This window comes from Natator depressus, chromosome 11 (assembly GCF_965152275.1).
Source record: "Natator depressus isolate rNatDep1 chromosome 11, rNatDep2.hap1, whole genome shotgun sequence".
Classification (NCBI taxonomy): Eukaryota; Metazoa; Chordata; order Testudines; family Cheloniidae; genus Natator; species Natator depressus.
The window spans coordinates 49259765-49282451 of NC_134244.1; the positions used below are offsets into that span (position 1 = coordinate 49259765).

Consider the following 22687-nt stretch of genomic DNA (forward strand, 5'->3'; position numbering starts at 1 on the left):
TATAGAGACAAGTAAACAGTTCCCCTAATTGAATTGTTCCAAAAAAGCCTTTGAAAAAAGCTGTGATAAGGGAATTGTGCTGATGAAGATACATGTATGAATTAATGGGCTGAACTTATTAAAGCCATATGTATTTGATTTTTGCATAGACACATATCCTGCTGGACTGTGGTGAAGATAATATCTGCAAACCAAAATTGCAGGTTGCAGTACGCAGGTAAATTTCAGTGTTGGGTGAACTGGAAAAATAAACACCTAATAAATACTATGGAATAATACTATTGGGAAAGGTAAACTTCCTATGTAAGGCTCCAACCCTACATAGATCTTGTGTACTGTGAGTAGTCCCATTGAATGGAATGAATTTAAATCATTGGGAGTACTCGGAGTGTAAAATTTAAGCATGTGCATAAGTTGTTTTTGCTGGATCATGGCCTAAGGGAACCTGTTTTCCCATTGTGACTGAGTGCTGTTAACATAAATGAGTTGTGAGGAGAGACTAAACTCCTGTAAAGACACTGTGGCTGCATGTATATAGTCGTCATTGTCTCAGCTAAAGTGAAAACATGTGACAAGGAAAGCAGAGCATGTAGAATCTTCGGCTACAAACCAAAGGGCTATACCACAGTTTCATTAGCTGCTACTAGACGCAGTTAGACACATGAGAAGGTGTGATTTTTATCCAGCAGAGGGCAATCGTACATGCATGCATGAGTATGTAGACACATACACACCCCATTAGGTGGCAAAGTTTGCAGATGATACAAAATTACTCAAGATTAAGTCCAAAGCTGACTGCAAAAAGTTACAAAGGGATCTCACTCAGCTGTGTGACTGGGAAACAAAGTGGCTGATGAAGTGCAAAGTAATTCATATAGGAAAACATAACCCCAGCTCTACATACAAAATGATGGGGTCTTAATTAGCTGTTACTACTTAAGAAAGAGATCTTGTAGTCACTGTGGATAGTTCTCTGAAAACATCTGCTCGGTATGCAGTGGCAATCAAGAAAGTGAACTCTGTTAGGAACCATTAGGAAAGGAATAGATAATAAGACAGAAAATATTATAATGCCATTACAGTAGAACCTCAGAGTACGAACACAAGAGTTACGAACTGCCTGGTCAGCCACACACCTCATTTGGAATCAGAAGTATGCAATCAGGTAGCGCGCGCGCGCACACACACACACACAAATTGTACAGTACTGTTAAATGTAAACTACTAAAAAAAAATGAAGGGAAAGTTTAAAAAAAAGATTTGACAAGTTAAGGAAACTGTTTCTGTGTTGTTGTTTTTTTTTTTTCATTTAAATTAAGATGGTTAAAAGCAGCATTTTTCTTCTGTGTAGTAAAGTTTCAAAGCTGTATTAAGTCAATGTTCAGTTGTAAACTTCTGAAAGAACAATCCTGAACTTTGGTTCAGAGTTATGAACATTTCAGAGTTACGAACAAGCTGTTCCTAACTTTGAGGTTCTACTGTATATAAATGCATGGAATGCTCACATCTTGAATACTTCGTACAGTTCTGGTCACCGCGTCTCAAAAAAAAATATTAGAATTGGAAAAGATACAGAGAAGGGCAACAAAAATTATTAGGGGTATGGAACAGCTTCCACATGAGTAGAGATTTAAATGACTGTGTCTGTTCAATTTAGAAAAGAGATGATTAAGGAGGAAGATGACAGAGGTCTATAAAATCGTAAATGATGTGGAGAAAGTGAATAAAGAAGTGTTATTTACCCCTTCACATTACACAAGAACCATGGGTCACTCAATGAAAGTAATAGGCAGCAGGTTTAAAACAAACATAAGGAAGTACTTCTTCACACAACACACAGTCAACCTGTGGAACTCCTTGCCAGGGGTGTTGTGAAGGCCAAAAGTATAACTGGTTTAAAAAAAGAGAGAGATAAGTTCATGAAGGATAGGTCCATCAATGGCTGTTAGCCAAGATGGTCAGGGTATCCTGTGCTCTGGGTATCCCTAAACCTCTGCTTGCCAGAAGCTGGGATAGGACAACAGGGAACTGATCACTTGATGATTGTCCTGTTCTGTTCATTCCCTCTGTAGCACCTCTCATTGGCAACTGTTGGAAGACAGAACACTGGGCTAGGTGGAGTATTGGTTTGACCCAGTATGGCCATTCTTATACTCTTATGCTTGAGAAATTTTATACCAATTCAGAGGAAAATTTGGGTCCCTTGTTGTTTATGAGTTTGGCACTGTGTGTGTGTGTGTGTGTGTGTGTGTGTGTGTATATATATGTGTATATATATATATATACCTTTATATATAAAAAGCATGTTTGTGGTTATTAAAATGGCAAGGGCATACCTGGGGATCTGGCCCTTATCATTTATCTGCTGTTCTGCCGTTAGGAAGTGTGTGTGGTGTTGTGGTTTGTTTGTTTGTTTGTTTTTTAATTGACAAAATGCTTTGTCAGGGACAGTTCCTCCTAATGACATTTCATATTTGCTCCATTATTGCCAGTGACATTGTATCTTTTCCCCTTTAAAATCCATTGCAAGTTGGTGTTTTTTGAGCTATAAAACATTTATTGCAAGTTAACTGCGGTGACCCCTAATGCTCTAGTGCAATGTCAGAATGCCTCTTGTTTCTGTAAATCCTAACTGTTAAGCATAACTACTTTATGTGAACACAATATTCACTTTTGCACTTGCTGTGCTTGCTCAGTGATCAGAAGCAGATCTATATTGGTGATGACAATCCTTTAACCCTGATTGTCGATGCCCAGAACCAAGGGGAAGGAGCATATGAAGCCGAACTCTTTGTTATCATTCCACCCCAAGCAGACTTCATTGGTGTTGTTCGTAACAATGAGGTAAGTTTCTAACTTGCTTTCTTCCTGTGACTAGTCCTGTTGCATTTACTCATGTGGAGGTTTGCAGGAATGGGTTCTTAGTGCTGCACAAGCTTCAGTCTTTAACTAAGCCTAAAAATTCAAATGTTTACCCAAACCTCTTGGCTGTGTAAAACTGGACTGGAGCTTTCATTAGAACGGATGTCCTTGCAGAAATTCTGTGGTACAGTACTTACTTTGTTTCTGGTTAATGTGAAAGTGTAGCTGTAGCTCACGAAAGCTTATACTCAAATACATTTGTTAGTCTCTAAGGTGCCACAAGTACTCCTTGTCTTTTTGTGGATACAGACTAATACGGCTGCTACTCTGAAACTTTATCTACAGTGACACTTATGTTTCTGGTACCAGATGAAACCAGAAAGTCAAAGCAATGTGTGGGAAATATTAAAACCACAACTTTCTAATGAATTGTTCTGGCCTCCCAGCACACACTCTCTTGCTTGCCTTATGTAGTTTTGTGCACTCCAAGCATATATGTCAGTAGCACAACACACTATTTTACATTTTAGGAAAGAGTTCCCAAAAGTAAGCTATTCTAAGAGGGGCTCTAGATCACCAGTAATTAGACTGGGTGCACTAATATTCTCCTGCTCTAAACTCTCACTAGCTTGGTCCCAGAAATTACAGATATTCTGTGTTAGCCTTCCAATTAGTCAGGTGATCACAATAACTTTGAAATTGCCCGAGCAGATGCGCAGCTGGAACTTCAAAGCTGAATTATTCTGATTCAGGAGAGAGGTGTTAAGCAATGATGGATAGACTGCACACAGACGCAGTGAATACATACAAATTATTTCTGGCACAGGTCTTTGAACAGCACCTTTGCTAATTAATTTATATTCAGACTCAGCATTTCATATCCTGGGTAAAGAGCTGAGCAAATCTAAGAGACAAAGAATAATATCTGGGTTCTGCTGCTCCCTCCCTGCCACACAAGTGAAGAACAAAGGGAAAAATCAAAGAGTGGATTCTGCTGGAAATTTTGTAACTGCAGAATCCTCATAAATTAAGGGGCTTCAGTTCTCTTGGTCACATGGAGTATTTGGGATTGACTTTTAACTGCTGCCCCCGTAGCCTTCTGAGATGTTTGTATTTCTTGGAAGGGACACACAGATTCTCTAAATGTGTTTTCGTTGGCATCACACTTGCACAGGCACAAGCAACCAATCTCTAAGCACCAATGCTGATGCTTGAAGCTTCTGTGAAGTTTCCCAGCAGTGCTCTGCCTTAGAGAGTGCTTAGATCCCACTGTGCTTCCAGAACTTCCCCCATCCTAGTTTTCTCTCAACAGTTAGGCCTTTGACCTATAGGATTGTTTAAAATGGCCACGAAGTTGGAGAATGCTGAGATAAATCAGTAAATGCTATTTTTGCCATGAGTCCTTGCAACCTAGACTGACTGGATGGTTCTCCTTCTGATGTCTTGTACATGGTGATCTCTGATGTGTCAACACACATGCACTGTCCCCCTACCCTCAACTAGTCAGCCCAGGGAGGAGGAACAGCCCTCAACAGCTGAAGAACCCTAGGTTTAGTTGGACTGCCGGGATGCTAAGACAAAGCTTACCTTTGATGCAAGTTATCACACTTCTTTGATAGCCAAGGATGCACAAAATGAAGTTGGATTATCCCTCTTCCACACTTGTAAAGAGAGCACCTGCTCTAAAGAAGGGGGGGGGGGAGAGAATCCTTTTGTTTAAGCCTCCTCAGCTCTGTTGTTATTCACTGTCATAGTGGGCACCGCTCCTTTAGTCCCATATGATAGTGTGCCCTTGGGTATCCTGGGTCATACTTCAAATGGCATGTTCAGAGAGGTTTGCCTTCTGCTACCCTAGATTTGTCATCTGTTAACTTGTGCGCTGTGGACTCTCTGATAAGGACTGCTTCTGAGGAGCTACTGACCTTTCATGGCATTTTGCCTTCAAAGACTTGTCTCTCTTACAGTGGAGTATTAAGAGACTAACTCCCCTGTGAAAAAGTCATAGGTACTTCACATAGGTGTGGAGAACTCAACCTGAGAAATACTTGAGGCCTCAAAAATCATTATTGCTACCCAATATGAGTAAGAGTATTCGGCTTTTATACTGTATATTCGAGAAAACAGAACACTTCTACCTCGTGAGGTTTTCACCTCCAGATTTTTTTCAGAGCTGTTTGCTACTAGATTATATTAAGATTGGCCAGTAATATTTAAATTAATGCAACTTGCTTGCAATTTTTTCCTGTCTTTCATACTGATGCCGGAAAATATTGCACTGTTCTTCTTTAAGCTGTGCCTGTTTTTATTGCAGGCTTTAGCACGGCTATCCTGTGCATTTAAAACTGAGAATCAAACTCGCCTGGTGGTCTGTGACCTTGGAAATCCCATGAAGGCTGGGACTAAAGTAAGTCAAATGTGTGGCTGGGGTTTAAAAGAGGTAGGAAGATGACTATTCATATTCATTGAGGAAGATGCGCACTCATACTGCTAGAAGATATAATCTCATTGACATTTAGATCTCAAAATATATTTTAAGCCACCCACATGTTAGAGTAGTTCAAAGAAAACATTCCGAAAATTGGCTGCAAGTTTGCCAGTAAACTAAGGTCTGAAAAAAATGTACGTGGTTTTTATGATGCAACTTTACCTAGAATTATTCTGTAATAATTCTAAGCACTGTTATATAGCACTTTTCGCCATAAATCTCGAGGCCATTTACATAAGGGAATACATGTCACTTCCAACCATTTTGAGGATGGGGACGCTGAGGTGCAGAGAGAGTAAGTGATTCACTGCATGACCGTGGGTGAATTAGTACAAAACTCAGAATTGAATCTTATTTTCTTGCCTCCCAGGCACTTGTCCAGTTTACTAGACCGTGCTGCCTCCTGGTGCAGCACATGGGGTCTGGGAATACGTAAAAACAACTGTGGAAATGTGAAGCAAATTTTACTTTCTCTGGGGCAGCAGTATGATGACTCGACCTCAACCAAGTGAGAGAGGCACACTTGTTCAGTTGGATGCCCTTAATGCTAGTTCAGCCTGCCTTCGCTTCCTCTGTGACCCCCTGCCTCGTGCAATTTCAGTGACGAATAGTAGTGCTGAGCACTTTTTGTTATGAACTTGAGTCTGTTTCCACTAAACCTTGGTCACTTGGTTTTGTTTCTAAGCTATTAGCTGGCCTGCGTTTCAGTGTGAATCAGCAGTCAGAGATGGACACCTCCGTGAAGTTTGACTTACAAATCAGAAGGTATGGAAGTAGATGCTAACACCATGCCTCCCAATCTACTTTACGCTGTAGCCAGCACTGAATAGATACCTTGGTAAATGATGAAGCTATGAACTGATCATTTACAATTTAGTTCTGAGCTAATTTCTTCCTTTCCATCTCATAAATGTTTTATCATGGATTTAACTTGCTTTAAAACACTTCTCTGTTTGTAATGTAGGGAAAAGGTCAGTCCTGTTTGTATGCAGTTGATTTTCCTTTCACGTGATGTGGCACAAATGAAATGGTGCTATTTAGTGACAATGGGTACAAAACCAGGAAAGGTATTTGAAGCAGAGCTTAATATTTTGCATTCTGGGTTCAGTTTGGATCTCTTCTTCACACATGCAGTGCCAAAATGTGAAACAACGTGTTCATTTGAAGTACTAGCAGCAGGCTCCGTTTTAAAAATGACCTTTGCTTGGACACTCCAGTCCTTCTATGGGTACGTCTGCACTGCAGCTTGAGGTGTGATTGCAGCTGGGTTAGGCACACCTGCGCTAGCTGTAATCTAGTGACCAAGGTAGAAATAGCAGCGAAGGCGTGGGCTTCAACTCAGGGTGTAGGAGCCTGCCTGGAACGCTGGGTATGTACTTGTATTGCCAGCCCGAGCTGGCATCCGTGCTGCTGTATCGTCACTGCTATTTTTAGCTGTGCTAGCTAGATTAAAGCTAGTGCAGTTACACCGACCTGAGGCTCGGTAGTACCTCCCATTCCTCTGCAGGCATGCTCTTAAGAGCATGTTAGGCCCAGCTTGTATGTCTAATGAACTTGTGACTGGGGGAGGTGCTACTCCATGCCAGGGCTATTCACCTATGCTGTTCAGAGCAGAGACTATTTCTGTGTGTGTGTGTTTTGTACAGTCCCTGGCACAACCAGGCCTAGAACCTGAATGGTGACTTCTGGGCAATACTATAAAAATAGTAAATATATCAGGAGCATATGAATGGAGTAGATTTATGTGCTTGCTGGAGAAAACACACAGGCCTCCTATGATGCATAGTCGATGGGAATCTATCTCTCTGGTTATGATTTTTACACCTCTTAAGTTAATTCCAAGCTTCAAATGTAGCACTTTGTCCTTGAGGCATCATGTGACTTTGTCACACTCCTTGCGGACTTTGTCCCCAGAACCCAATGAATGGATTACTCTCACACATATATGCATTTTCCCTCTCCAAAACTGATAATAAGAATAGTAATTTTAGTGGCAGCAGTTTGCCTTGGTGATCAAAGGCTTTGCAGCACTACAAACCCTTTGATCTCACATAGCTGTCTGGTTCAGTTTTATTCCCATCCTTTCTATCAGCCAATGTACTGTTGCTTCTGGCCAGTGGCATATAACTCTAGTTCACCTCCCTTGGAAAAGGTGGGCACCACTGAGTCTCCTAGGTTCTCCCTCCCTCAAAGGTGAGAGCAATCACCAAGGCACCTGGTTCCCTCCATCAGAGGAATAACAGTCCCTGCAGATCCCCTTTCCCCAGCTTCCTCCACACAGAAGTGTGGGGGTTGGGCAGGGGAGGAAGGAGCAATACTTCTGATGGAGAGAGGGGGAGCTGCTACAGTACCTCCCAGGTCCCACCTCAAGAAACTCGCCTACCTGACTTCCGATTGCCACCTCCCTCAAAAAACATCCCCCCCACCTACCTCTGATAGCTCCCCCACCCTTTTCACCCCGATCTCTCAGTAGGGCAATCAGTTGTGAGGAAATGAACTGAGGCAGCAACCCAAGCATAATATACTACAAGTTAAAATAAGGGAGAAATGCAAGTTTTATGTAACTGTTTCAGAGGGCAAACACAACAGGATAGAAATTGCTTCTGCAGAATGTGAGAGAGGAACTGCAGCATTTAGTGACATGTGACAGGTCCAAGTAATATGACAAACATGTCCCACTTATCTAGTCTGTGCCTTTTGCTGCACTCAGAGGTGTGCACTGCATGTCAAAAAATGGCTCCCAAGTCAAAAAATGGCTGTAACACTCCCAATGGTGACACAAGAAGGGGTGTACCAACCTCAGGGCAGACTGTTTAAAAACCAGGGCACAAATCCCAAACTGGTTGTGAGATCTAAACGTAGATTTCACCAACAAACTGTACCAAGTGCAAACTCCTCAGGCACTTTAACAGCCTTAACGCAGAGTCACAGACAGTCCCCTTGAGTACTCTGATCTGTATTGCCACCTGGGCGAGCATATTTCTGTGATAGATGTCTCCTTATACCAAGGATCACAGCAATATTCAGGTTACTCCTGCTCCCAAAGGACCAATCACTTACCACAGGTCAGTTGCACTTACGGTCTCACACCACTGATAGTACTTGTAGACAATCCTGTAATAAACTATATGAAGATTTATTAAATAGGAAAAGGAAACAGAATTATTACCAGGTTAAAGCAAGCAGACACAGACACGAATGAAGTAGTTTTAGGTTTCAAACAGTAATATAGGCTTCTATAACGAGCAAGCTCTACTTGACCTTTAAAGCTAACCTATGCTTCAGCTGGGGATCTCTTGTTTATGCCTAGAAACACCTCCCCCTCCCTGATTCCAAGCAGCATGGAGATACCTATTTGCTTGGTTTGGGGTTTTTATTCCCCTCCTGCCACGTGCTCTGAGCTGCAAACTCAGCTAATGGGCAGAATCCACTTGCATGACTCATATTCTTGGGGAGGAGAGCAGAACAACAACAAGAGTCTTCAGTCCTTTTGTTGAGGATTTCTCAGTCCAGACATATGGAGTTTTCAGTTGCAAGATCCGACCAGAGCTCCTCTGGTACGTTGGGTCTCCTCTTTCAGAAGGAGCATAAGAAACTTCTGCAGAAGAGCAGTTCCCTGCACTAATTAATGTCCCTCTCCTATATGGCGAGAATCACAGAGGCCCACAATAAAACTGCTCACATATTACAGTATGGAACATAGATAATGCAAGTAAGATGAATGCATGCAGGAACTCTCGTCTGAACACTTTCTTAAAATTCTAAAAATTTATCAATATTAACCCACAAGTGAGCCATACAGATTCCAGCTATGTATCTGTTAGTGTCCAGTTGAGACACGAGCACCATGACATGAGCTGTCACCTGGCCCACCAATGTCACAGGTACAACCCGGCATCCAAAAGGGTATGACGATTGCTGTTTAGGAGGAAAATATTACTCTGCTACATGTAATTTGTAATTACAACAGCTGTGAAGAAAATAGAGAAAATTTAGGAAATCCTTACAAAGGAGGCAATGTGCTCTAGTGGATAGAGCACTGGTCTAGGATTCTATTCCCAGCTCTGCCACTGGCTTATTGGATGACCTGGGGCATCCTCTCTCTGCCTCAGTTTCCCCTTCTGTAAAATAGGGATAAAGAATTTATATTGATGAAACGCTTTTATATCGGAGCTAGGAAAGTGCTAGATTGTATTGGTATGAGTAATCCTAGCATTTATAAGTGACAACTGCCCTATGATCTAGTACACCCTTCTGTAGGTTTTAAATATAGGGTCAATCCTCAGCAGTGCCCAGCTGATGTTTAGTGTAGCTGTGGCAGGGGGTGAGGTATGCAGAGATGACTTTTAAGGCACTTTCCTGCGTCCCCAACGCTGGGGCTAGGTGAAGGCCACACCAGCCCTTGGGCAAGTTAGAGCGGCCTAAGGGCTAGATAGTGGCAGTTATGTAGCAATGATCACTGGAGTGCATTTTGCTCTGACCCTGCCTCCTCTAGCCCCTCAATTGTCCTTTATGCCAAGGAGAGTTAAAGTGGAAGGGCTGGCATAGTCAGCTACACCAGCTTTATGCCATTTGTTTTTTCCATGCAAGTAGAGTATTTAGGGCAGGTTGTAAGGCCCATTTATTCCGTACAATATGGCAAAGTAGACCTCAGTGGAGCAGCGTATGTGGCCCTTAGTTTTTAGTACCTCTCCTTTTGCCCTGATAACACAGGAGTCACATAATAATGTTACATAACATGTACTTAACACTTTAAAAAAGAACCTTGTTCATTCCATTTAACAAATGGACTTATCTTCTTTTTCAGCTCCAATCTATTTGACAGTTTAAGCCCAATAACATCTTATCAGGCTGACCTTGCCATCTTAGCATCTGTTGAAATTAGAGGGTGAGTGTTGATACTTATTTAGCATGTGTTTCTTTTATGATGAATGGTTTTGTTTTGGGGTTGGTTGGGTTTTTTTGGTAAACTTTCTTGCAGGTCTTGCTTCTTATTGAGCCTTGGAGGATTTGTAATAGAAAAGTAAACACGGATTCATATCGTCATCTTTGGGGCTTTAAGTGCAACCTAAATAATTTAGGATCCCAAGTCAATTTTGAAAATGGGACTTGGGTTCCTAAGTGCTTTTGAAAATGCTGCTGTTCATCTTTATAATTCATTCAAAGAACAGTTTGTAAAAATTATTCCCAAAAAATTACCTTCTGAACAGACTAAGAAAATACACTTTGAGTCCAAAACTGCCAAAACCTTTTTTTAGAATGTCAAAATACTCTCCAAATATAGGTTTAGAGTAGCTTGTCCTTTTCAGCCTTAGGTATACTATCTGTGAGGCTGTGATGACTCTCTCCTACTGCTATTTATTGAAAGCCACACTTCACCTAACCATTAAATGGTCCTTCTGATCAGCCAGTCAACTCAGGATGCCTCTCTCTACATATTTTAATTTTCCTGAATAGCTTTTATGTGTATATTTATTTTACAAAGAGTGCTTTTCTGTGCAGCTCTTAAACCTCTAAAGAATCCTGACTGTTCAGTGAAGATGTTAATTTTTCTCCTGCTGGAACACTAATATTGCTCACAATCATTGAGGCCTTGCATATTTTTTAGGGGAAAAATGAAAATCTCCTAAGAGGCACCATTTTCTTTAATTTTTCCTTCCCACCAGAAATCTACTGCATTAATAAGTTTCTTGAGATCCTGGTGCTGTTAAACCATCATGTTTAAAAAGGAAGAAAAATTAGTAAAACCACCATTGCCAACCAGGTGCTGGCTGAGTTCCATGTATGACCCTACCAATTAGATGCCTCTGTGGTCAACCCTGCTCACAGTTGAATTTTTCACCACAGAAGGTTGTGCAGACAGCATGTATTAATTTTATACAATGACCCCGAATATGAAGAAAGATCCCTCTGAGAGAGAATTATTCTTAACAGTATATTGAGCAGAAGATCAAACATTTTATACAAAAAAATCTTCACTTCTGCTCATTCCAATGTCCAGTATTTAGGATGGAAAGGTCATTGTTAGTTTTTAGATATTTGTAAATTTCGGTTTCTTGAGTCTGCATTATGAAAGCCTTAGGGTCACTTTTTAGAAATTAGGCTAAATACACCTCTACCCCAATATAACGCAGTCCTCGGGAGACAAAAAATCTCACCGCATTATAGGTGAGACCGCGTTACATCGAACTTACTTTGGCCCCCCCCCGCCCGTTCCTTGTTCCCTGACCGCCCCCTCCAGAGACCCCATTCCCTAATCACCCCCAGGACCCCACCCCCTACTCAACCCCCCGTCCCCAGACTGCTCCGACCCCATCCATACCCCCCACTCCCTGACAGGCACTCATCGGCAGCGGCAGGAAGTGGAGCAACACAGCCCCAGCCCGCTCCACTCCGCCACCTCCCAGCCATGGCGCTCTGCTTCCCGCCGCCGGTGAGTGCGGGGAGGTTGGGGAAAGGACCCCCCCCCGTACTCACCTGCAGTAGGAAGCAGAGCGCTGTGGCTGGGAGCTGGTGGAGTGGAGCGGGCTGGGGCCGGGCTGCTCTGCTTCCGCTGCTGCCGGTGAATGCAGAGGGGATCCCTTCCCCCAAGCTCCCTCCCCCGAGGGACACGGCTGGGACTGGAGCGGGCTGCTCCCGGCCCCCCGCTAATCCCCCGGGCCACTCTGGGACTGCAGGGCCCCTAAAAGTGCCCCCCCACAGCTCCTGCCTCCTAGTCCCTTGTGGGGGGGAGCTCCTGACAGTCCCCGAGACCCTCTGCCCCTTATCCAACGCCTTGGCCTTGGCCCCAGCCCGGCCCGGCACCCATAACATGCTGCTCAGAGCAGTGTGTCAGAGCTTTACTGCATTGTATGCGAACCCACGTTATATTGGGTTGCGTTATATCGGGGTAGAGGTGTATTTGATAGCTTTGTTTATTCCCTTCACTATGTAGTGTCTCTTCTCCTGATCACATCTTCCTCCCCATTGCAAACTGGCAACCCCAGGAGAATCCAGAGACAGAAGAAGACATAGGACCTCTAGTTCAGCACATATATGAGGTATGTAATAGTTACTGATTTGAGGTCCAGCATTTTAGCCAAGAAATAATGGGGAAGGAGGAAATATTTTAGTTAAGATTTCCTTTATGGTAAATGTGCTTTACTCCATGTCGTTATTCAGTAGGAACTTAGAATTTGCTGCATTGAGTCAATTGAGTTCATTGGTCCAAGCCTCTGCGGAAGGCAAAAATCCTAACAATTAATATAGCCAGTTGTGCAGTGCTATACGTTGCAGTTAGTGGGAGTGGGAAGGAATTCCTCTCTGATCCTCACAGCAATCAGCTTATACCTGAATCATAAACCTCTCTGCTATTTTACGTAACTCTGCATGTTATTGGCCATAAAATCATCCAGTCCTTTAGAAAACTACACAAATTATCTGGTCACCTTAATCCTGCAACAGTGAAATCAATAAAATGACTACTCAGTGTGTTTAATTATTCTGGACACTCAGCTGTACTCTAATTCTGCAGTCATTATTACAAAAGCCTTTTGCCTTGAAAATTAAAGTCTTTTGAGTGTTCTTTTTTTAAGCAACTATCACAGATTTCATCTGTGTTCAATTAACTTTTTAAAGAATTTCTTTTTAGAAAGACTGTCTGACTATAACTCAAGTTATTGTGCAACCAATAAGGTACTGCTTATCTAAAACAATTATTCTTCTCATATATCTGACCTGTCCCATAACGTACATACAACTTTGGATAAGAAATGTACAGTATCTCTCACTTTGGGCAATGTAGTACATTTAACAAATGGAATTTCTTGAAGGCAGAAAAATATCTTTCCTTTAAGTTTTTCAGAAGAATCTCTCCTTTCCAGCAAATTATTTCAAGTAATTATAAGTTAGCTTCTTGGGAGATGAAACTGAGTTTCTTGCCATAGTAACGCTGGTGATACTCTGATTGTACTGACAGTCAGGGGATATATTGTAGATGCTCCTTCATATAATTTTAAGTATATACTAGTGCCTCCTGGGCCATTAACAAAGGAAAGAGGATAGTCTTACACAGTCATTAATTTTCTTCTCATCACTAGCTGAGAAACAATGGTCCAAGTGCCTTTAGCAAGGTGATGCTAAATCTTCAATGGCCTTACAAATACAACAACAACACCCTGTTGTATATTATGCAATATGAAATTGATGGACCCATGAACTGCACTTCAGATATGGAGATCAACCCATTGAAAATTAAGGTAAGCGGAGACTTTTGTAATGCCATGTTTGGGTATTGAGTCGAGTTGGGTTTTTGTTCCTGTCATTTTGCTGCATACTATAAACTGTGAAATATAAGATTATTTATATAGACCAGACTCCCTGCTAATGTAAATAAGCATAGCCGCTAGTTTTGCTGTGTTTTACTCCTATTGAGAATCTGCCTATTTTCTCTATTCTTTTTTTACGTATTCCCTTTTATTTTTTGTTATACCCTGTGTAACAGGGTGCTGGCCATTAGGTCCTGAGCCAGCCCTCTGTTAGTCCAGCTCCAATTAAGAAGCATTAATTGGGGCTGGCTGAGTATGCCACGCCTAACTGCTAGAAGGGAAGCACCTGTGGGCCTCATTAGCCAGGGGGCTGTATTGGGCTGTCAGGAAGCTGGGTGGGGGGGAAGGGAAAGAAAGGCGGGAGCCAAAGGCTGTGTGCATCCCTGCTGGCTGGAGAAGCTAGCTGTCCCCCAGGTTGCTAGTTTGCAACGTCTGTAAATAGAAAGTGGTGGGAGCTGACACTGTAAATAAAAGGCACTGGTGATTGCACTCAGAAGAGGTCTCTGGCTGGTTCGCTGCAAGGGCAAGCGAACACCTTGTTACACCCTAGCTCCTTGTATGAAGAGACACCAGCTGGAAGAATAGGTAGACACCAGTTTTTCCGCCAAAAGTTCAGATCTAGTATCCCATGTTGTCGTCGTCGTCGTCTTTTTTTTTTTTTTTTTTTTTATTTTAAACTCATGTTGGCATAGTTTTCAGTCCACAGCAATGTGTAGCCTTTTATTTTATTTAAAGTGAATTTTGTAATGTGGGTAACATAATACCACCACCGTGGTTTCAGCTCTGGCGGCTACAGTTTCAAGCTTAACAGGGTAAAAGTCACCTCTGCTACTTGCTTCAGAGTTAGTCTCTAGGAACACATAAAGACCAAAGGTAGTGACTACACATACATTCACAAGTACAAGGTCTAGACTGTTTTACAATTTTTATTAAAGTTACAATTAAAATTATGATTACCCAAGCACATAGAAGTTCTATACATGCCTGAGTTACAAATGCATGAGTTACAAATATAGTTATATTCACATCCTTAACAACAGTGTTAGGGTCTAATGGGTGTCAACTGGCTTGATCATCAGCAGTGGTACGGTTCCTGCTGGAGTCTCCCAAAGGGAGCTCAATTTTCCCATTCTGGGCATCCCCTTTTTATAATGTGACTCTGTCTATACCTACATTCTGCGCATGTCCATAAAAGTGTCAACCCTCTTTTCTCTTATTGGTTTGTGTCTCCTGGAAACTTGAGGGACCCCAGTTTTCTATAGGCTGTGTAAGTTACGTTTGTTCTCATTGGCATTGATGCACAGCCTGTATCCTTTGGTTAAGACACATGTTGGATACAGAATTTTTGTGATCTAATATTTATTTTCTGGGTAATTTTATGCAGTATTACCACTTGGTACCTCTTTTCCCATAATCTTAGGGCATCGAGTTATTTTCTGGTCGCTTATGTCATCATTTCTTGTCTCCAAGACCTAAAATAGCTAAGCTAAAATCTTGCAGGCCTCAGCCTACAGGTTCTTGTGTTTCAGCTTCTCTTACTCATGTCTGATACATGGTTCCTCGAAATACTGTTCCATCTTATACTTTCATAATCTTACAAATTAACTCTAATTAACATAGAATGAATATATATGATATAACATATTGATTCATCATAACATCACACAATAAATGAATAATAACTAAAAACATGGGCTACAAATGGAACGTTACTTAACCTAGATTTAAACAGCAATATTCCAAAAGTTGTTTTGTTGTTTATGTAAATATTTTTATTTTTCAGATTAGTAGGAGACATTGCATTATTATTGCATTTTATTACTACTTATTTATCTAAGGCCTGATCTAAAGCACAGTGAGGTCAATGGAAGTCTTTTAATTGATTTCAGTGGCCTTTAGATGAGGCCCAGCGTGCCACAAAAGTATTTTATATATAATACATGAAGATATATATTTCTCTCATGCAATTTCAATATACTGTATAAATACAGTGTGTACATATATATGCAATTTCAAATTCATCACAGGGATAAAGGGGTATTTCATACGTGGAATAGTATAGTGACCCTTAGGTCTCAAGTGTGAAATCTGGAAAAAAAAAAATTCCCAAATTGGAGGAATTGCTAAGGCCCACAATATCCTATTTCAAATTCCTCCTTAAATGATACACTTACATATACACATTTGTAACATACAGTGCTTGTACCAGTTTCTTAGACTCAAATAAATACATTAGAAGTGTTGGGGAGAGACCCTTGAATATGAGATTGCTACATTGAAAGTGCTTTATTGACAGCTTTAAGAATAGATTCTTTGCTCATTCCAGGAATGAAACTTCCATTGACATCAGTTAACATTCTACTTATTGAACTGGCTGAACTGTAAAAAAATATGTGCTAATAATTGGCAAAGTATTGAGTTTGGTGAGGCAAGAATTGGACACTGCAGGGCTCTGAATTAGGTCTTATTAAACATCTATGTTAATGATCTAGGAAAGGGAGTGAACAGCATGCTAATTAAATTTGAAGATGATAAATTTTGGAGATTTGCAAACCTCAGCTAGGACAGAGACAAAGGGACCTATGGGGATTAGAAACAAGGACGGACACCTCTTTTGAATAGGTTCCATTCTGTTGCACGTAGGGCTGTGTGCAATTCATAGGTTTTGATTTGCCCAAGTTTTGTGAAATCTCTCAGGTGAGGTCAGTCTGAATTTTTTCTTGACCTAGTTCTGCTTTGCTTGAAGTTTACAGGCACCCAGAAAGTCAATACAAAACACTAATAAATTTGAGTTTATTAAATGGTTTTGCTATGCAATTGATATGTTTATGTCTATGTTGCAATGACATAGCAACAAAATTATCCCTGATTTCAAGGAATCCATTTGCAAAATCACTTCTTTTTGCTTTCTCTAGAACTCAGAAACAGCAATAACAACAAAGCAAAAAACATGTGAATGACCCGGTCAAAGTAGTTTGGCTAGCTGTTGGCTTGTAACCCAATTTCTGCACGCTCTTAAGTCTAATCATTAGTAGTAGTTCTTAAAGATCTCAAATCACATTTTCCAAGAGTAGGGGTATTAGCCTTGCGTCCTAGACAAGTTCTTTTTAGGTAATCACTTTTGTCTACTTAAAATTCCCCAGCATTCCCAGTAGTATGTGGCAGTGTTCTTGCATTCCTATACTAAACTGTGGTGGAATGTTGCTCTCCGCAGTTAAAATGTTGCTATGTTCTACTCCAGAGGTGATTGCTTCTGTGAAGTTATTTTTGTATATGTATTTGGTCGTTTGTAAAGCATCCTAAGATCCTTTAGGATAGAAGATGCTATATTAAATTTTCAGAATGGAGAGGGGTAACTCGTGGTGTTCCCCAAGGGTCAGTCCTAGGACCAATCCTATTCAACTTATTCATAAATGATCTGGAGAAAGAGGTAAAAAGTGAGGTGGCAAAGTTTGCTGATGATACTAAACTGCTCAAGATAGTTAAGACCAAAGCAGACCGTGAAGAACTTCAAAAAGATCTCACAAAACTAAGTGACTGGGCAACAAAATGGCAAATGAAATTTAATGTGGATAAATGTAAAGTAATGCAAATTGGAAAAAATATCCCAACTATACATACAATATGATGGGGGCTAATTTAGCTACAACTAATCAGGAGAGAGATCTTGGAGTCACCATGGATAGTTCTCTGAAGACGTCCATGCAGTGTGCAGCGGCAGTCAGAAAAGCAAACGGGATGTTAGGAATCATTAAAAAAGGTATAGAGAATAAGACGGAGAATATCTTATTGCCCTTATATAAATCCATGGTATGCCCACATCTTGAATACTGCGTTCAGATGTGGTCCCCTCATCTCAAAAAAGATATACTGGCATTAGAAAAGGTTCAGAAAAGAGCAACTAAAATTATTAGGGGTTTGGAACGGGTCCCATATGAGGAGAGATTAAAGAGGCCAGGACTTTTCAGCTTGGAAAAGAGGAGACTATGGGGGGATATGATAGAGGTATATAAAATCATGAGTGGTGTGGGAAAAGTGAATAAGGAAAAGTAATTTACTTGTTCCCATAATATAAGAACTAGGGGCCAACAAATGAAATTAATGGGTGGCAGGTTTAAACCAAATAAAAGGACGTTCTTCTTCACTCAGCACACAGTCAACCTGTGGAACTCCTTGCCTGAGGAGGTTGTGAAGGCTAGGACTTTAACAGAGTTTAAAAGAGAACCTCCATGAATTTATCCAGTTAAGTCCATTAATGGTTATTAGCCAGGATGGGTAAGGAATGGTGTCCCTAGCCTCTGTTTGTCAGAGAGTGCAGATGGATGGCAGGAGAGAGATCACTGTTAGGTTCACTCCCTCTGGAGCACCTGGCATTGGCCACTGTCAGTAGACAGGATACTGGGCTGGGTGGACCTTTGGTCTGACCCAGTATGGCCATTATGTTCTTATATTAGATATTGTTTATTATTTATGTTTTTCTTGATGTAACCTTAGATTTCAGTTCCTAAAGCAGATGAGAAGAATGAAACACTTAGGGATGAAGATAATCGTGATCACCATATAAATCGAAGAGATATAACTGCCATTGAAGGAGATGTACATACTTTGGTAAGCGCTGTAGTAGCTCTTGAACCAATATATTTCAGATGTCATCTTTTGCTCTTTTAATGAAGAGATGAAAACTGTGGAAATAGTTTTATAAAGGAAAAATGCATTTGATAATCTAGGGCCTTGTTTTTTCCATTTTTAGTGGAACATAGCTAATTATGCAATCAATTAGTTAGATGTCTGAATGCATTTGTGCCCACAGTTATTTGCAGGCATGGGAATTGAGTTGAGGCCTTTTTCAACATCAGGGTCTCCATAGACTATGCTTTTCTGTGGAGTTGGGAGATTGACAGTTGGATGGGGGAGGTGTGAGAAATTGGGGTAACTAAGGAGGGGTATAATGACTGGATGAACCCTGGGGGCATCTTCACAGCCCTGGATTGCAGTGACATCAGAGCATACTCCGCCTAACTGACCAATGGACTTTCTGCCCTCCTGCTCCTGATGTTTGCAGGGACCTGTCCCTGTTTTCTGGATAACAGCAGGGAGTGGGAAAATTTCTGAACTCTTGTGGCCTCTCAGCTCCCAAGGGGACCCATTATTCACAGGAAGTGTGGGGATCATCTACGTTTCTCTTTGAAAAGGGCCAGTAGTGCTAGATAGAGGGATTTGGGGGATCGACTCTGCAAAAGGAGGAAAAAGTAATAATATAGTAATAATGTAGTGAGTCCACTTTATCTAGTAGGTGAGGGAGCAAATGTAAAGGGAATCCAGGGTGGGGGGTGGTTATGGTTTAATGAGGACTCTTTAGAAAGGATAATTCTAAAAAATGTTTCAATGGTTTGGAACCATCAAGCTGTGTATCCACCTGTTGTTGCTGTCACCCATGTCTTCCTTCCATCCCTTCCCTTTTCTTTCTCTTGTTTGTTATGCTCGGTTCTTGTTCCTTGTCTTTAATTGGCTGGGGCAGGGACCGTGTCTACCTAGTGTTTGTACAGCACTTGTAACCCTGAGACGGCAGAAATGGACAGTGAATTTCTCCCCATTTCTGTGGAATGAATTTGTCAGACCTTTGGGAAGGGCAGTCTGCTGGATCTGCCTGAGAGAAGTGGTGGGAGTTCTGGGATTGGTGCTCTGCTCAAGAGGCCAGCATCAAGGCAGAGCCACCCGAACACAGTGGGTTTCAGCAGATCCCCTGAAACCTCACATGGCATGCTTTATTTGCAATATCACAATCCCAGGATTATTTGCTATAAGGCCTTGGTGGGGAGAGGAAAAAGAAAAGGATTAAAATGTACCTGCATCCTATGTGGTGGGGAGTGGGTCTGTGAAGGAGAAAATGGGGATTATCTGATTGGGGGGGAAAAAGAGTCAAGATCTAACAGTCTGATTCTTCTCCACATAAGAGCTCCAAACTCCTATACCTCCAGTTGCCAAACACTCCTTTCTTAAGAGTAGCTGCCTTTGCCCAGCCTTCCTAATGGCTTGGTTGGACTCTCTAACCACCAAAAATTACATCCTATATCTGGAGTCTGTATTTTAGCATTTTCAGGAAGACTGATTACAGGTAGGTTCCATTTAAAATGCAACTTGCATGGTCTGCAATAACCCCAATAGCTTCCCCTAATTAGAAGAGGAGGTACTGCAGAATAGCAAATAGTGAATTTTAACAGCACCTATTATAGATGATACAATACAGTAGATTTCTTCAGTCTCTAACATCTGAGATTTATTATATGTGAAATATTTCAATTGATTCACTAGCTTGTTGAATAACTCAGTGTTTCAAACAACTCTGAGACAGGTTAAATCAAGGAGAGACAGTTTCTGAGTGACAAGAATATGCTGCCAGTTTACGTTTTTATCTTCTACTCTTTCCCTCCAAGGCAGGGTGATGGTTGCATCCAAATGGTATTGTATAAGCATAGCTACAGTTCTGAATGTCACGTCAAAAATGAAGGGGAAAAGAGGCAGCCTTGTTTTGTTCCTCTTTCAGGAACTGTTGATGATCTAATCCCATTAGTTAATAGGATGCTAGTGGAAAATAGAAATGTTTAATCCAGGTTAGAAAAGCCAGCCAAACTCTGAATTTCCTTGGCATTATTTACAGATAAGGGACTGTGACGGGATCCCTGGGGTGCAGCTTGGGACTGCTGTGCCCCCTTAACTCTCTACCCTGGGCTGTCTCTCACAATGCTTTGCTAGTGACAAGCAGCAAACCCCTCCAGGCACTGTTATCGCTAAGCACAACAGCATGTGGAGCTCCTCACCCAGCTAGATAGCATGAATCCTCCCAGAGCCACTCATGAATCACACAGGGAAAGGCACTAGCCAAATCCTCCCAGCCTTGTACCTCAGGAATATACCGTCTTGCACTGCTCAAGACCCTTTCTTGAGCAATGCAAGTTTATTAATTGGTTCACCACTTCATCAATGGAAAGTGGTTATACACCAGCCTTTGTCAACCTGAGCAGATTTACCAAACACTTCAGGCAAACTCACTGGTAAAGATAAACAGTAAAACTAGTTTATTGACTACAAAAGATAGACAAAAGGTCAGAGTGGTTACCAAAATAAAATAAAATAAAATAAAATAAAATATAAACACGCAGTCTAAACTCTCAATCCTATTAGACTGGGCAACATCTAGGTTAAACAGTTTTTCTCATCCCACTGGATATTGCAATTCATAGTATGCAGCTTTCACCCTTAAAACCTGGACCAGTCTTCTCTGTTGGAGTCTTCAGTCTTTGGAGTGTCCTTATTGCTTGCAGCATAGGGGGAGGAGAAAAGGTGAAGCATGGTCCCCCTGTGTTCTGTTTTATACCCTTAATCCCTGTGCTTGGAGAACACAAGCCCAGGCATGTGTGGTAGTCCAAGCATGTCATTGAATTGTAAGTCCTCTGCTGGACAAAGGCTGGTGGTGTGTGTTCTGCACCCAACTGGGCGTTGGTTACCTCCCTTGTCATTGTCTCTGGAGAGCTAGTATCTGGGCACTTCCCAAACCCACAGCATATTTTAGTGAAAAACATGCAACACAATTCTTATAATTTTATATGCATTAATGATGCACATATTTAGATGGAACAATGGGTTTCAGCAGATCCCCTGATATCTCACATGGCATGCTTTATTTGCAATCTCACAAATATGAGATGAGGAACATGGGGGTTACAGGGCGCTCCCTCAAGGTATAGAGTGTCACAGGGTCACTCTCCCTTACTGAAGGCCTTTTGTTCAGTTTATCAACAATGCAGCAGCAGAATCATAGAATCATAGAATATCAGGGTTGGAAGCGACCTCAGGAGGTCATCTAGTCCAACCCCCTGCTCAAAGCAGGACCAATCCCCAATTTTTGCCCCAGATCCCTAAATGGCCCCCTCAAGGATTGAACTCACAACCCTAGGTTTAGCAGGCCAATGCTCAAACCACTGAGCTATCCCTCCCCCCAATGTTTCATCGGTGTCTGATACAGCAGGTGGAATCTTTGGCATAAATCTTTTTCTAAAACCTCTATGACCTTTGTATGAAGGGCAACAACACTGAAGCCCTTAGGTTGTGCAGTTATTTGGCACACGGTACACAATAAAATGAGAAGCCAAAACTTCCACAGTTTCTAGAACAAAGAGAGAAAGTAAAGCAGTCTAGTCAGTTATCATATTAACAGGAATAATTTCTATTTGAAATAATTTTTTTGGTATGTTCTCTGGGATTGGAGGATACTACATTCTGGAAGGATTTGTGCTTCTCGTTTAAGGGTATTTATCTTAAATAATGGAATTTGGCCTTTACATGTTGCACAGTCTTCTGTAACAATAATTATATTGCATCATGAGTTTGTGATACCCAACTGTGAAATACAATGCTATGTAAATCTGTAACTGAGAATACATCAGGTACAATGTACCATATTTTGTAGCAATATGTAACCTTTCTAATTCACACACTGAACAATTACAAACTCCAACATTCAGTGAGAGTTCAGATCAGCACATATCTTACTAAAGTATATATCTGTAATGCATATCCTGGAATTGCCATCAAACATTTCCAATAGAGATAAGGAGGTGTTAGTACCATTATACAAGGCACTGGTGAGACCTCATCTGGAATATTGTGTGCAGTTCTGGTCTCCCATGTTTAAGAGAGATGAATTCAAACTGGAACAGGTACAGAGAAGGGCTACTAGGATGATCCGAGGAATGGAAAACCTGTCTTATGGAAGGAGACTCAAGGAGCTTCGCTTGTTTAGCCTAACTAAACAAAGGCTGAGGGGAGATATGATTGCTCTCTATAAATATATCAAAGGGATAAAGACCACAGAGGGAGAAGAATTATTTAAGCTCAGTACCAATGTGTACACAAGAACAAATGGATATAAACTGGCCATCAGGAAGTTTAGACTTGAAATTAGACGAAGGTTTCTAACCACCAGAGGGGTGAAGTTCTGGAACAGCCTTCCAAGGGAAGCAGTGGGAGCAAAAGA

At 41.3% G+C, this 22687-nt stretch overlaps 1 protein-coding gene across 1 annotated transcript in view; it reads left to right on the forward strand.

The window, feature by feature from the left end:
* ITGAV (integrin subunit alpha V) overlaps positions 1-22687 on the forward strand; it is an 87236-nt gene that overhangs the window by 55645 nt on the left and 8904 nt on the right. The window contains exons 19-26 of the mRNA XM_074967737.1: positions 150-217; positions 2697-2844; positions 5174-5266; positions 6033-6112; positions 10155-10235; positions 12282-12387; positions 13426-13584; positions 18148-18261. Of these exons, the coding sequence (XP_074823838.1) occupies positions 150-217; positions 2697-2844; positions 5174-5266; positions 6033-6112; positions 10155-10235; positions 12282-12387; positions 13426-13584; positions 18148-18261 (849 nt within the window). The remainder of the gene's footprint in view (positions 1-149; positions 218-2696; positions 2845-5173; positions 5267-6032; positions 6113-10154; positions 10236-12281; positions 12388-13425; positions 13585-18147; positions 18262-22687) is intronic.